At 41.2% G+C, this 16,320-nt stretch overlaps 1 protein-coding gene across 5 annotated transcripts in view; it reads right to left on the bottom strand.

Moving 5' to 3' along the window:
- GSAP (gamma-secretase activating protein) overlaps positions 1–6,719 on the bottom strand; it is a 90,348-nt gene extending 83,629 nt beyond the window's left edge. For 3 of the 5 annotated variants that reach the window (XM_025872773.2, XM_025872772.2, XM_025872771.2), the window contains exon 1: positions 6,381–6,594. In XM_025872773.2, coding sequence (XP_025728558.1) covers positions 6,381–6,489 — 109 coding nt within the window. In that variant the 5' untranslated portion in view covers positions 6,490–6,594. Of the gene's footprint in view, positions 1–6,380 lie in introns of all 5 variants that reach the window. The other 2 variants (XR_003208544.2, XM_073898706.1) reach the window with 2 other exon arrangements.
- Between the last annotated feature and the right edge of the window lie 9,601 nt (positions 6,720–16,320).

Consider the following 16,320-nt stretch of genomic DNA (forward strand, 5'->3'; position numbering starts at 1 on the left):
TGTGTGTGTGTGTGTGTGTGTGTGTGTGTGTGTGTGTGTGTGTGTGTTTTAAATTCCCCATGTGATTCTAATGTGTAGCCAGGGTTGAGAACTACTGAACTACATATCCGTATAATCTGTTAAACAATATTCATTAGATAGCATAACTAGGACCAGCTTATAATGTAACCATGATAGACAGAGTTGAAATAAATAATAAAAATAATTCCTGCATGGATCTGTTAGGTAGTAATAACTGTAGTCTTAAAATAAACTTGTAGTGTAAGTACACGGTTCTCATCTCAAGGACATTTGAATTAGACAAATTTGGCAATGTTGGAAATCCAGAGACCAGTGTCTCACTACACACTATTAACCCATCAACCTTTCCTCCCCGGATTAGTTGCTCATGGTTTAGACACACCCTTTTAAAAGAAGCATTCAATAACTACTTTGCTTATTCATTCTGACTCTTCTCCCAGCAGTTTATCGCTGGAAAGTCCAGAGGAGGAAGTTTAACAATTCAAATGAGGAAATGTGGTTTAATTTTACAGTTCAGCGTCCTCAGAGCTCATGAAGAAAAAATGTAGATACTTGCATAACTAAACCTATTAAAGGAGAGTACCTCAATACTAAAGGTGTCGCCAAGTCACAAAAATCAGATAAAACTGTTTCTTGTCTTCCAGTGACCATACTAGGAAGAGCGGGGGTGGGGGGCGGGGGGGGAATTTGAATTGATTCCTAATATACAGTTCAGGAGGTGCTAAAATATGATTCTATCTATGACATGTCTATTCTGCAAATAATTCACATAAATCCTTGGCTCAACATGACCAGGTATTATAATTCCTAAACTTATAAAGTAGACATCATTATGTGATTTATACCCATATTCTGAATAAAATGAAAAAAAGCAAGGATGGGGTGATTAGTTAAGAAGCAACAAAAAAAGTATGAGAATTAGAAAAGGAGGCTAGGAAGGTAGGGGAAAGAAAAGTGAAAAGAACAGTAGCCAGAGAATACTGAAACAATATATAAAAACAATATGTCAAAGCCAGACCTCTGGCCCCCAAAATCTGTCTGTGGGGTGGAGGGGGTGGGGTGGGGGCGGGGTTTACAGGAGGCAACAAGGAAACATCACTCTTGAGTCAGTCACCTGGTAAAATATATCACTTCTCTGGTAAAGATGAATGATTACAGTATCTGAAAGATGAATCAATCTGGCGTATGACAGATCCAAGAGTAATCAAAGCAGACAAGAAAATGCAGGCAAGAAAACCTCCATTCTTTCTGGTCTTTAACACATATGACATTTAAACTTTAGAAAATTTGCATACCACAGACTTTTTCTTAGTTTCTTGAAAGTGATACATGGCAAAAGGGGATTAAGCACTAGAGAAAAAAATTAATACATAAAAATCTATTGTATTGCTATGTGCCAATAACAGCCAGAACAGGTCATGTTTTTAAGTGCGCCATTTATGGAAGCAACATGAAATAACAACAACCTAGAAATAAAGCTAGCAAAAAGTGTGCAGGACGTTTATGGAAGAAATTCTAAGACTTACTAAGAGTCATAAAGAGGATCTAACTAAATAGTAAATTACACTTGGTTCATAGTTGTAAGATTTAATATTGTAAAGATGCCAATTCTCCCAAAGCTGATGTATAGCTTCAATGCAACTCAAAATTCCAACCGACTTTTTGGTGAAATCTGATAGGCGGATTCCAAAATATATACACATGAGAGACCAAGGGGCATAGGATAAGCCGAGATGGTCCTGAAGACTAAGGTGAGGAGGCTTACTCCACCAGATTTTAAGACTTTCATAAAGACAGTTATTAAGACGTTTTCATCTTAAGTTGACAAAAGGAACAAAATTGAGAACCCAGGAAAGGAGACCCACACATATGTGGAAACTTGATATGTGACGGAAGTGGCTTTGCCGTCAATGAGAGGAAGCAGGGCTATTTGGTTAGTGATATGAGAACTATTAATACAGAAAACCAATACAATTTACAAAAGAATATTTTAACACATGTAAGCTTATACATAACAATGAAGCAAAAGCATTTACCCACCACCAACCTTAAAAACAGAACAATATCAAGACTTTTGAAGGCTCTTGTGTCCCCGATTCCTACCTCATATCACATACAAAAATAAATTCCAGATGGATTAAAAAAACTAAATGCAAAGGGCAAAACTTTTAGGAGTTAATTTAAAAATGTCTTTGTGACTCCTAGACAGGAAAGGATTTCTTTAAAATATCCAAAAAAGCACAAACCAAAAAGGGAAAGATTCATAAATTAGACCACATTAAAATTAAAAACCCCACTGCAAACTGAAAAAAACAGTGTGAGAGGAAATATCTGCAACATATATGACAAAGGATTAGAATCCAGAATAAAGAACCCTTAAAAATCAATATGAAAAAAACGCAATAGAAAAATGGACAGGATGAACAGACATCTCATAGAAGGGGAAACTTGAAAGGTCGATAAATATAGAAAGATGCTAAACCTCAGACCACAGTGAAATAACATTTAGACTCACCAGTTCAACAAAAAATTAAACATCTGGAAATATCAAGAGCTTGTGAGGATACGGAGTACAAAAAAAACATTTCTATACCACAAATGGGGTTGTTAATAAGTACAGCTGGTTTGGAAAACAATTTGGCACTATCCAGGAAAAGTGAAGACGTACAAAGCCTAGGACTCAGCAACTCCAGTTAGACATCCATCATGCACAAGAAAGTGAGCAAAAGGATTACCTATACTAGCAAACCCCAGAAACTTCCCAAATGCCATCACTCCAAAAAGGATAAGTAAAGTCAGGAAGCACCCTGAGACAGGTTAGTATCCAGGATATTTACCAGGGAATGTTCAGTGAAGTGGGATTAATACCTGGCGGAGGGAGGGGAAGGAAGTATGGACCACGAAGGGGGAGAAGTCAAGCGGCAGCAATGTCAGGTAACTTTGGAATTCCCCAGGGGAGAGGCTCTCATACTAAAATGGACTGTCAAAGTTGTCCTGTGTTGAGTCAAAATGGCCAGGCCTTGATAGCCCACCTCAATCCCTAATTAAATGTGGGCCACACTCAAAAGGTCCTGACACTGGGCAAGGAAGTCCTCCATGGAGGCAATCCCTGAAGGGGCTGACAGCTGAAGCTTATCTACTGACCACCCTCACAACACTTGGGACAAGCTCTTCCTTGAAAGGAAGATCTAAGTGGTACATCTCCATGTCCACCATACTGCCGTACATTCACACAATGGAATACTATACATCAGTGAAAGTCAATGATGGATACTGAGAAGAAAAAAACAAAAACAAAAAGCAATACATATAATTTTCTTTCATTTAAAGTTCACAAACAAGGGGCACCTGGGTGGCTCAGTTGGTTAAGCATCTGCCTTCAGCTCAGGTCACGATCCCGGAGTCCTGGGATCGAGCCCCGCATCGGGCTCCCTGCTCCACGGGAAGCCTGCTTCTCCCTCTCCCACTCCCCCTGCTTGTGTTCCCTCTCTCACTGTGTCTCTCTCTCTCTGTCAAATAAATAAATAAAATCTTAAAAAAAAAGTTCACAAACAAGCGAAATGAAATGACATGTTGCATAGGGAGATATACATATAGGTTAAAACTGCAAATAAGATCAAAGTTTAAATGGTTTTTACCACTAGGAGATACGGGATAGAGAAAGAGTATAGATCAGGAAACACAAGAGCCTTCAAAAGTCTTGATACTGTTCTTTTTTTTTAAGATTTACTTATTTGAAAGTGAGAGAGTATGTGTGTGCACGAGTGGGGAGGGGGCAGAGGGAAAGAAACTCAAGGGAACTCGGCACTGAGTGTGGAGCCCAACGTGAGGCTCGCTATCACGACCCTGAGATCATGACCTGAGCTGAAATCAGGAGTCACACGCTTGATCAACTGAGCCACCCAGGCGCCCCTGACATTGTTCTACTTTTTAAGGTGGGTGTGCGGTTTAGTTTTTTGTTATTTATAGGACACATGTGCTAAAATATTCTTTGGTATAATTGTTCTGGTTTTTAAAAGAAATACTTTTTTCCATTTATTTCAGGAGAGATTATTTTCCAAAAGTTCAATCCAGAACCAGAAGCATATGTAGGAACCAAATCTGGTCTCCTTACTCTTTAACCCCTGGTTGACTAAAATACTATCCCACAGGCACTAAATTTCCATGGCTAACTTAGCCCAGCTCCCTGGCTATTTTGCCAGGAATATGTCATACTTAGTATTACTTAGCACCACTGAGAAATCTTCGATTGTATTTGTTGATGTAAAAGTATTAAGGCTTCAAATCTAGATAGCAAGTGTGCAGAGAGGAGACATTACAATGGCATAATTACTTATAATTTATATTTGCAAAGCTGAGACTTTGAAAGGAAAATAATTTGCCAAATGTGTGGAGTAGTAGCCATGCTAGAAATAAAATAGAATCCCAGATTCCCCTGCCAGTGCTACAAATTATAGAAGAGGAATTAACTGTGTTTTTTTGAGCTACCACCCACTGGTGATGATCAGGAGTAACAATTCGCTTAGCATAAGGGGGCTAATGATCTTGCCAAGATGCTCTGCAAGAGCAGAATACTACCGATATTAGAAAAAGCTGGTATTTCTAGTAGGTTTACCTTCTGAGGACCTAAGTTCATCTGTTACTTAGTGGAATGTCAATACACAAGTTTATGTCTCTTCACAGATGAGTGAAAGAGGCACAGGAAGCTAAGGCCTAGCTGGTTCACATACAGCTTTTCAATCACAACACACATTACTGAAACATAAGACTGTGGCATTTCACACTTCACCTAGCTTTTCATTTGCAGACACCTGCCATTTAGCTCTATGGTGTGAAGACTCAGGGAAAGGCCTACTCTGTGGTGGAAAGCAGGCATCAAGCTGCCCATTGTATTTTAAAAAGTGAAACCTTCAAAATCTCTTTAGGAGACTTTAATTTTTTTTGCAAAAAAGCAAAACTTTACTAATAATGACACCTCAGCAAACTCAAGCCTTGAGCTATACAAACGTGACTCCTTATTTGGAACTAACAACCAACATGGCAAGACAAGTTACCCTACAAATAATTCTGCTAAAGCCACAGGATCGTGTGAAGATATAAGGTAGGGAGAGACAACTTTCATCAGAGTTAAGGGGGAAGAAATTGTAGATATGAGGATAACCCTTCTAAAAAACATCCTCCAGCAGTCTACAGTGTTTAAGGAAAAACACGGAGGTGGGGGAGGGGGCGCAAACACACTGAAGTGAATAGCTCCTATGAACAAGGTGGGATCCAGCGTATGATAGCTTTGAAGCTGAATTTAAGCCTTGAGGATGGATTATTTACAGTAACCTTCTTAAAAAGAAAAAAAATGTGAGAAATCACCGAGTTCCCCTTCTTTAAAGTTTTGATTGATCAGTGCTAGAAAGGCTCAAAAGTCACTTTTCTCTCCCTCATCAAAACCAAAACAAAGGATTTTTGAGACAGATGAAAAGCAAAGCCTCAACTGTGAAGGAAGTATTCTCATTGACCCTGAGGAAGGTGGACAGCAAACCTGACCATCGCTGTCTCACACCGCAGTCCTGCTAGCAGGCACAGGTGGTGCTATGGTCTGGGTTGGTGGCGATGGGCTTGGTGCCTCTTTGAAAAACAGTAGGCTCTGGTTCACTGCTCACAGCCTGAAAGCAGACCCCTGCCCTCTCGCACTTCACATCTTAAGTGGCATGTCCCCTAAGTCATGAACACTGTGAACACTATTCACACAGAAACATCTCACAAATGTGAAGACAAACTGCGCAACTGTTAGGTATTTTTTATGGTGGTTTTTTTTTTTTTTGGTGGCAACAACTTTCAGGAGCCCCAGTCTTGGCAGAGCCCCTACAGGGGTGATGAACCCTCCCAGGCAGGTGAGATAGATGGGAACGAAACACAGAGAAGCTCCTGTCCCACTCCTTGCAGCGTTGGGCCAGAGGAACGCGGTCTTGGCAGGTGCTGCTCCACGCCCTGCCCTGATGAGACGATGCTGAGGTACCACTAGTGTCCCTGGCCTTTCTGTTAAAGGTGAACGACTGGGCAACAAGTGAGTCAGAAGCTGGGGGACTCGCTAGAAGAAGCAGTGCAGTCCAGCCACGACCATGCCCCGAGCTGCCCCTCTGACCTTCACCCAGTGGCCGGGGGTGAGGGAGGCAAAGCCCGGACTCGAGAGAGAGAAGTTCACCCCTTCCGCACCAACCGTCACAGGTTGGCAGGGGCCGCGAGCGGTCGATGCCCCCGACCTCGGCCCGGCCTGGGAGCCCTCGAGCTACGAACGACTCAGACTCCACCCCCTCGCCGGCTCCCAACTAACCCCCCCCCCGGCCCTGGACGCGCGCCTCCAGCACCTGGGCCGCCGCCTCGCGCCCCGGCGGCCGCTGACGCCGCCCGCTGCGACCGCAGCCACGGGAGCACGTCCTTCCGGAGGTCGAAGTCGGAGACCAGACGGAGAGCCATTGCCCGGACGCTGCCACCGGGCGGCTCGGCCTCCGCGCCGCGGGCATTCCCGGCCCTCCGCGCGCCACCTCGCCCTTCTCCCCCGGCGCCCGCCCCCTCCTTCCTCTCCCCCGCCTCCCCGCGTCCGCCGCTTTCGGTTCTGCTACGGCCCGGCCCGGGGAGCCCGGAGCGCCGCCTCCTCCGGGCCTGCGGCGAGCTGGGCACGCCAGGCTAGCTGGGGGGAAGGGGACGGCGGCGCGGCGACCCGGCCCACCCGGCCCCGAACCTTCCACGTGCGTCCTTCCGGCGGAGGGCAGGCGAGTGGAAAGATTTGTTTTTAAGGGGCCGTGGAGATGTCGCTAAACGAATGGTTTCTAATCTATGCTGCACGTTAGATGTGGGCGCTAGGCTTACTTTTGTTCTTTTTGTTTAATCTTTGGGTCCTTCCTCTGTGCAGCAAAGTTGGAAACCACTTGACAAGACAGAGGTATTTTAGCTAGGTGACCTGAGAAGTTTCCAGTTCATCGCAGGGGCAGAAGCCTGCAGCATCTTGGGCCTGTTGGACCCAGCTTCAGGGAGATGATGTTTCGTTAGCAGTGTTTAGGTAGCAGCAGGGAGCGAGCGTGGGAAGATGGTTCTATTTTGAGAGATACGGAGACACTGGAAAGGGTTAACAATCTTGGCACAAACAGGTCCTCTGCCTGTTCAAGAGGTTCCCTTTTTACGAAGGAAATTGCTCAGGATTTTACGAACTGGCTTTTACGAAGCTGAATTGTTTAGGATTCCCGCTGTGCCTATCTTTTTAAAAGTGTCCGGGGGCGCCTGGGTGGCTCAGATGGTTAAACGACTGCCTTCGGCTCAGGTCATGATCCTGGAGTCCCGGGATCGAGTCCCGCATCGGGCTCCCTGCTGCTCAGCAGGGAGTCTGCTTCTCCCTCTGACCCTTCCCCCCTCTCATGTGATCTCTCTCTCTCATTCTCGCTCTCTCAAATAAATAAATAATCTTTAAAAAAAAAAAAGTGTCCGCATCCTTCCATCTTGGGTACCTTCTCATCCCCACCCCTACAGATAAATCCAGCGTTTTGTTAATCTCACCACTCAGCTTTCTTTCCATTCCCAGGCACGCACCCTCCGTAAGTTTAATGATTGTTGTGCCTTTGGCACTGCCAGATTCAATCCATCCTGAACATCCACCCCAGGTTATTACTCTCCCTCAAGCCAAAGCTATCCTCACGTCCCTACGCAGACCTTTAGTAACAGCTGACCGCCCTAGGATAAAGTGCCTACACTTTTTTTTTTTTTAAAGATTTTCTTTATTTATTCATGAGAGACAGAGGGAGAGAGAGAGAGAGAAGCAGAGGGAGAAGCAGGCTCCCAAGGAGCAGGGAGCCCGATGCGGGACTCGATCCCAGAACCCTGGGATCATGACCTGAGCCGAAGGCAGATGCTTAACCATCTGAGCCACCCAGGCGCCCAAGTGCCTACACTTTAACTGACCTTTCCAGCCTTTGCACCTGGAACTTCAGCTCCAGACTGACCTAACTTCCAGAACCCCTCTGATTCCACCCTCCTTCCTCGGGGGTGAGGGTGGGGGAGGGAGGGAATCACCAGGTCCTTCCAGTCTGGATCCACACAGCCTTCCCACAGCTCTGGCTCACTTCAACCTTCCCAACCCTGAACTCCTAGAGAGATATCGTAAGTATGTTTCATCTGACAGTCATATGCTACCTGGAGACATGAATACTGAATCTTGAGTCTTGGCACATCCCTTTGCCCCTTTGCCTCCTACCAGGGGCACCTGAAAAGTGCTCAAGTTATTGAAGAATGAGTCAATACGTATTAGACTAAAGAAAGCCTTATCACATGTTTCTCAAAGTTAGGGTCTGAAAACTGCCTGCATTGCAATCATCTGGGAAGTTGTTTTACAATGCAAACTCCTAGGCTCTAGTCTAGACCTGGGCAAGGCCCAGAAAAGGAGCATTTTAGCCAGAGCCTCAGGTGATTCTTAGGCTCGCTAGGATTTGAGAACTATTCTAAATAAAGGTAAAAGAAACTACTGATCTTGCCCTAGAGACATGTTTCTCCAATTGAGGTAGTGGATGATTTCAGGTAGAACTCCATTACCCTAGACCTCGGAAAATCCTCCCACCTGTAAAGTGCATGAAGATTTAGCAGAAATGTTTCATGAGGCTACTAATATTGCTGGTGCACAAAAAGAAGGAAGTCATGGGGAGTTACTACAAGAAATGTGTCATACCAAATGAGGCTCATTGCCTTATTCATGAAGTCTTTACTTGCCTATTTTAAAAATCAGTAAGTTTCTGGGTCTTTTCTCCCCCACAGTTAACTTCTATTTTTGCCAAGCAAGACTGATACAATCCTCATATATAGTCCTCATCAAGCCGTGATTAATAAAAATTCTCTTCAAAATTAAGTAAAAAGAACATAGAGAACATAATAACCAAGATAGCAAACCATGAAGGTAGTACATGAATGGCTGAGCTTTGATCATTCACCAAGGAAAAGACTGGTGAATGGTGACTTACCGGCTTAAAATTTGTGAAGGGTTAATAGAAGAAGAGTGCTGGTGGATTATCCTTGAATTCTAGAGAAGACAGGACTGGAGACAGTCATATCTTCTTTATTTAAAAAGCTGCTTCACTGATGGTTGTGTTAACTTGATTGTGGTAATCATTTCACAATGTTTATCAAATCACGTACACTTTAAATATATATAATTTCATTTGCCATTTATACCTCAATAAAGCTGGAAACATGAAAAGAAAACTGCCTCACAGAATCATTAAGCCCAGGAACTGGCTTTTGGGTAGAGAAGAAATATTTCTGCTTCTTGGGGATTTTATTTTATTTATTTTTAAAGATTTTATTTATTTATTTGAAAGAGAGAGTTTGAGAGAGAGATCACAAGCAGCCGGGTAGGGATAGAAGGAGAAGCAGACTCCCCACTGAGCAGGGAACCCGATGAGGGACTCGATCCCAGAACCCTGGGCTCATGACCTGAGCCAAAGCCAGACACTTAACCAACTGAGCCACCCAGGCATCCTAGCAGAGCACAAATTGGAGACTCAAAGATCTTGTAATCAAGGCCTTTATTTTATAGATGAGGGAACTGACGCTCGAAAAGGTGATACGAGTGTCTGGTCTAAAGCAGTAAAGTTAGTTAAGCACAAAGTTGGGCTCTGAACAAGTATTCTGCTACTGGTGGTTGTGTTAATTATATGTCCAGTGAACTAAATTAGAGTACTCTTACCTTACAGCCTGAGCATTTCTAGTTTCCCAAACACTACACCACCCCTGGGGTAAAATTCTGGGACCGTAGTGAGAAATCGCAGAGCTTAGATCATGTGGTCTCCTCGTGATAGCTTAGGCTCTTTATAATTTCATCTTGAGTTTTAGAGTTGAAAGAAACTAAAGGAATTGGGAAATGTGGGTTGTGAATCACTGGTAAATGAAAATAGTTTCTTGAGATGTTAAAATGAAAAGTTCTATTCCATTCTCCCAACCAAGACCAGAGCTTGCTATGCAACTTGGTGTTGAAGGAATTAGAAAATGGTCTACTTAACAAATCAAACCTAAAAGTCTAAAACTGCAAGGTATCTAAGGAAAGGACTAAAGATGCTAGATTTGAAATTCACATTCAGTGGAATAGTAAACATGCTAAAAGAATATTTCCTTTTTTGTTTTAAATTATTTTGCTTGAGAGAGAGACAGTGGTAGGTAGAGGGAGAAGCAGGTTCCCTGCTGTGCAAGGAGCCCAATGCGGGACTCGATCCTAGGACCCTGGGATCATGAACTGAACCAAAGGCAGATGCTTAGCCAACTGAGCCACCCAGGCATCCCTAAAAGAATGTTTTCATTAATAAACTCATATGTGTTAAAATTAAGTAAAAGTTTATCAACTAAAAAACCAAACCTTGCATTTTGAGGTTTGAGGTTTCCTCAATCCTTTGACAGCACAGCTGAGAATTTTTTCATAAAAATTAATAGAAGTTACCAGAATACCCATTAGAATCTAAATGGAAGTAAGGTTACTCTGCACTTCACAGGAAATAATCATTTAAGTTTGAAACTAAGATACTACAGCGCTTACAATACGGTGGCGTCATATGTAGATATTCAGAAGACTGCCTCCCTATTGTAATTTATTTTTATTTTATTTTTTTTAAAGATTATAGTTATTTATTTGAGAAAGAGAGAGAGTGAGTGGGAGGGAGAGGGAGAGAGAATCTGAAGCAGAAGCCACAGAGCCCAGAGCCTGACGCGGGGCTCGATCCCACGACCTCGAGCTCTCGACCTGAGCCGAAACCAAGAGTCGGACGCTTAATTGACTGCGACGCCCAGGCCCCCCATAGTAATTTGTTTTTAATATAAATATTTAATATGTATTTAAGTAAATAAATATTTAATGTGATTATTTGCCTCACCCAAATCCATTTGCCCCCAGTCAGGTGGGAACATTTCCTCTGGCCAATGACTGATTTAGGAATGGGCATGTGTATCGGTCAGGATTAAGTTCACCAGAGGTTAATGAAAACCCAAATTAAAAGTGAACTGAACACACAAGCTTTTCCCTTGTTCCACCAGCTCTTTGAGCGTCCAAGATGACCGTGAAATCTTCAACCATTTTGATTGCTTTCCAGAAATCAGAATGGAAGAGCAATAAAAGAGGATGCTGCCTCCCTTTTAAGGATACTTCCCAAAAGTTCTACATAACATTTTTACTTACATTCAATTGACTAGAACTTAGTCATATGGCTGAATATAGATGCCAGGGAAGCAAGGAAATATAGTCTTTTAACTGGCTAGCCACATGTCCAGATAAAATCAGAACAATATTATTAAAGAAAGCAGAGAGAATGGATATTCAGAAATAACTCGAGGTCTCTGTCATGGGCTTGAAACCTAATGCTAGACAATGGGCTGTAAGGAAGCGTCAGCTATGTTATTTCTGAGAAAGATTTAACTCTTCCTCAAAAAAGGAGACATGGGAAAAGAAGGTCTTTTTCAGCCTTTATGTATTTGAAGGCCTGGACATGACTCCTGAGACTTCACCAGTCTTGCCCCAGTCTGAAGATGGAGTCCACAGATGGAGTTGCAGAGAACTGCAGAGAAAGGGAGCCCTGGCCTGTCCTTCTCCGCGCGGCGCCAGCCCTACCTTTGGCCTTGTTGATAAAAAAGGTAACAGTCTTCCTACTGTTCAACGAGATCGAGTCAGGCTTTTATTTTACTTTCGGCCAAGGGGCTCAATTTTAAAGGACAATCATTTCAAAATTTTGGTAGCTAGCACCAGAGTGCTATGATCATAACAAGTTTTTATTTATTTTTAATTAATTTTTTAAAAGATTTTATTGATTTATTTGACAGGGAGAGAGCGCACAAGCAGGGGGAGCGGCAGGCAGAGGGAGAAGCAGGCTTCCCGCAGAGCAGGGAGCCCGATGCGGGGCTCGATCCCAGAACCCCAGGATCATGACCTGAGCCGAAGGCAGATGCTTAACCGACTGAGCCACCCAAGCACCCCAACAAGTTTTTATTTTAACATTTATTAGGATACACTGTTCTATAGTTTTGTATTGTTCTTATTAACATAAATGAAATAACCTTAAGGGGATAGGCTTGGAGGGAAAAAAGCCCAGATAAGCAAAAAGATTTCCAGAGCCCTAATAACTTAAGAACTTCTGGATCCAATCACACTTGAAACTCATTCTATCAGCACACTTTTCAGTTACATGAGCCAATAGGTTTCCTTTATTATGTAAGCCAGTTTGAATTGGATTTTCAGTTACTTCCGCTAACAGCACCTCAAATCAAGGATTCTCAAACTTTAATAAGCATATACATCACCTGAGGATCTTGTTAAACTGTAGATTCTGATTCAGCGGTCTGGGGTCTACATGGTAACAAGCTCCCAGATTATGCTGCCGCTGGCCCATAGAAGACACCATGAATTGCAAAGCTCTGCTAGTTACTGCAAGGATCTTCCCACCCGTATAGGATACGGATGATTCATGTACACATTGAAGTTTGAGAAGTACTGTTCTAGCTACCATATGCTTTAATTAATTATTATTATTATTATTATTATTATATTTTTGGTGGGAAGCAAAGCAAGGTTTATTGAGTGAGAGCAAAGTGATAACACAAAGCTCCCGGGGCGGGGGGGGGGGGACCTGAAACGGTTGCCTTACCATATGCTTTAAAAAAGAGTTATTTTCTTTCTTTTCCTGTTTGTGACTGAGTTATTGAGTTTCAAGCCTGTTTTGTCTGTGTGCAGAGCAGAAGCCTCACTCCAAGATGCAGGAGTACAGCAGTCCTCCGAAATAACCCATTCTATTCACATCACAACACAGGGATCCTAATAAAATAAATGGGCATCGAAGTCAAGATCTTCTTTACCTGTGTTCACACTTTTCAATGTTTTACTTAATGTGATTCCAGTAATAGTATTAGAGATCTACACATCAGAAGATGGGAAAACATGACATCTTTCTGGAGAATCTTAAAAAATATACAAGATATTCAAGGTGGATAATCCATAAGTCCCTAAGTCACCAATTCCAAGTTCTGTTATGATAAGAATTTTTTATAGCCATTTTTTAGTATTTTTAAATTCTGTCCTAAAAATGAAAATGAAGCACATTAACATCCTACACACTTTCTTCATCTAAGAAAGGAATCGTACTTAGATCTATGTTTAAAAATAGAAGATATAGTCCCATTTCTTACCAGTTACAAATGGAATTCTAAAGATTGTCTCAACTGTTAACAATAGTTATCTCTGGGAAATGTAACTACATGAAATGTTTTTTTAAACCTTTAATTTTTTGATTTTGAAAATAGCTTTAATTAAAATATGAGATAAAAATAAAAAATAAAATAATATAAAATAAAATGTAAAATAAAAGTAAGATATATATATATATATATATATATATCTTCACTCTGATTTTGAAAATAAAATTATTGTTCAAGCTTTAAAAGACCATGTTCCTGACAATTTGTGCCAATTTTTGCCCCAATGTAATTGTGCAGATGGCTGAATGCTAAGGCACATCATAGGTTGTTTTGATATATTTTCATAGAGACCTGACACTGTTTAGCAGTGATTGATAGAATAACTGTTTCAATCTGCTTACTTATTTGCAATGTTAGTATGAGAGCCCTCTCCCTGGAAAATGTTGAAAAGAAAACTGACATAAATCTTTTAAGTCAATGTTCCAAAGAATAATAGCCTTATGATTTGGAGGGAAACAAAGGACTGACATTGAACAAGATGGACTAGACAACAGTCTGAATCCATTCGAAAAGAATTATACCTGAGTTAATCATGGAATAGGGAAGTATTGGGGTGAAACAGTCAGAAAGGGTGATAACCATTTCTGGCAGCAAGAATGCTTCATAAAGTTCCTGTGAAACTTTACTAAGGAGTAAATATTATTAACTGTGTGGGATTACTGTATCTCAAATAGGAAGAACAATGGATATATAAAATTTGAAAAGATCATCCACATAATATATAATCATGTGAAAGTTCGGTTGCCATCTGTAATACATAGATTTTGGTATTACTTGTAACGACTGGGGGAACATTTTTTTGTTATATATATATATATATATAACAAGGCCATTAGACTGAAGTGGCTCTAATGTCATGGTGGCCTATGTAAACAAACCAAAATCTAAGCCTACAAATGCCTCAAAGTTTTGAAATCTAAACCTAAAGACAGCCAGTCACAGTCAACCAAGCTTTAAGCTGTAGCCAATCAATAATTTCCTTACTTTGCTTCCACCTTTTCTCAATAAAAATTTTTCTCCAGCAGAGCACTTCTGCTGGAGTGCTTTCAAAACAAAAAAATTTTTGTTATATTCAATGTCAGTCAGAAAGCACTCCATTTCTAAGTGGCTTCTTAGATTCTTCTCTTTGTATTTAAACCATTAAACCATATCATATTAACAAAAACATCTGCTTACTTGCAATTTATTTAAACATAAATGTTGTTCTTTCCCCTTCCTTATTTTCCTTCCTCTTTTTTGCCCCTTATTCCCTATATCACCTCTCCTCTGCTCCGGCCCTGTTGTTTGCTTTCCCCCTTCTGTTCCTAAACAATTACATCCTAAAGCCATCAGATGGGGCAAAGAAAGGTAAGCATCTGCACAGGTTGGGTTGAGGGCTGGGTGTTGGCCAAAATTTGGGTTTCAGAGCCCAAGCAGGGTGAAGAGGGTGTTTCTGGGGTGGGAGGAGTCACCCAGTGGGAGGTATCAGAATCCAGTCCAGTACAAACATCGCATCCACCCATGTGGATGGGAGAGGGGTGGGGGTTGTCCAACATGGGGTATCAGATTTCAAGTGGCTTGGGAGGGCATCAGCACAAGGGCAGGAATGGCAGCTGAGATGACAGTTTGGCTATTTACAGGGGGGGTGATCAGTTAAATAAATATATTAAGAATAATGTAAATCATGTTTCTCACTGTCAGGCAAGGGTGTCACAAGAAAAGAAAAAAAAAGCAAAAATAAACTCTGTAGTGTTGGATTGGAATTGGAGGTACTAATGTAAACTTACTGTTTCCATTAGATAGATGATGATAGACAGACATATATATTCCCTAGTTCTGTCTACTGAAAGCCTGGGAGCAGCAATGCCTCTGATATCAATTAACATGCCTGGCACAAGCAAAGAACAAAATGAGACGGAAACAACTCATGGTGCCAGAAAGTAAGAATATTATCCAAGTATGATGAAGACATGTTAGGACACAGGAGCCAATGTGAAGGGGTTCCCAAATGGCCAAACCTGGGATAATCTGAGTATCAAGATAAACAATTACAATGGAGGATTATGAACTGTTTAAAAGTTAAAGGGAAGTATATTAACATTTAACAGTTTATTTGAACAAAAATCCATTCTAAACCAGGCAGCACCAAACCGGAAATGGTGAGAAGTGCTCTGCTAGAGAAAAATTTTTATTGAGAAAAGGTGGAAGCAAAGTAAGGAAATTATTGATTGGCTACAGCTTAAAGCTTGGTTGACTGTGACTGGCTGTCTTTAGGTTTGGATTTCAAAACTTTGAGGCATTTGTAGGCTTAGATTTTGGTTTGTTTACATAGGCCACCATGACATTAGAGCCACTTCAGTCTAATGGCCTCCATGTTTAATCAATTTAACAAACCTGAGTTAATACAAAGAAAAATAAATAAATAAATAAAAACCAAAAAAAAAACCCCAAAAATAAACCTGTTAAATAAAACAGAAAACTCATAATAATACATGCACACACACACACACTATATATAGATACATACATATATAAATGTGTGTGTGTATATATATATATATATATATATATATATATATATATATATACACATAGAGAGAGAAAGGGAGAAAGCTTGATGTGGAACGGGTTATCTAGATAATTTCCAAGTACTACCCCACAAAATCCTTATTAAGTCTGTCATACGGCACCTAAATCAAGGGATCAAAGGAAACAACATTGGTAATGGGACAAATGGAACTTATAGTATACAATCACTTCCAAAAAAAGATAACCTTAACCTAATCATGAGGAAACATCAGACAAACCCAAGTAAAGAATATTCTACAAAAGAACTGGACTGCTATCTTTGAAAGTGTCAAGGTCATGAAAGCCACTGAAAGACAAACTGTTTCAGACAGGAGACTAAAAAAAAACATGACAGCTAAAGGCTCCACATGATCATGACCTGGATACTTTTGCTATATAATTCATTACTGGGTCAACTGAATAAACTTGAACGGGCCTGAGGATTAGGTGGTGGTGATGTTTCTAGGTTAATTTCCTGATTTTGATTATTGT

This window comes from Callorhinus ursinus, unplaced genomic scaffold (genome assembly GCF_003265705.2).
Source record: "Callorhinus ursinus isolate GAN/ISIS: 27379988/994484 unplaced genomic scaffold, GSC_fseal_2.0 scaffold12, whole genome shotgun sequence".
In the NCBI taxonomy this organism is placed as follows: Eukaryota; Metazoa; Chordata; class Mammalia; order Carnivora; family Otariidae; genus Callorhinus; species Callorhinus ursinus.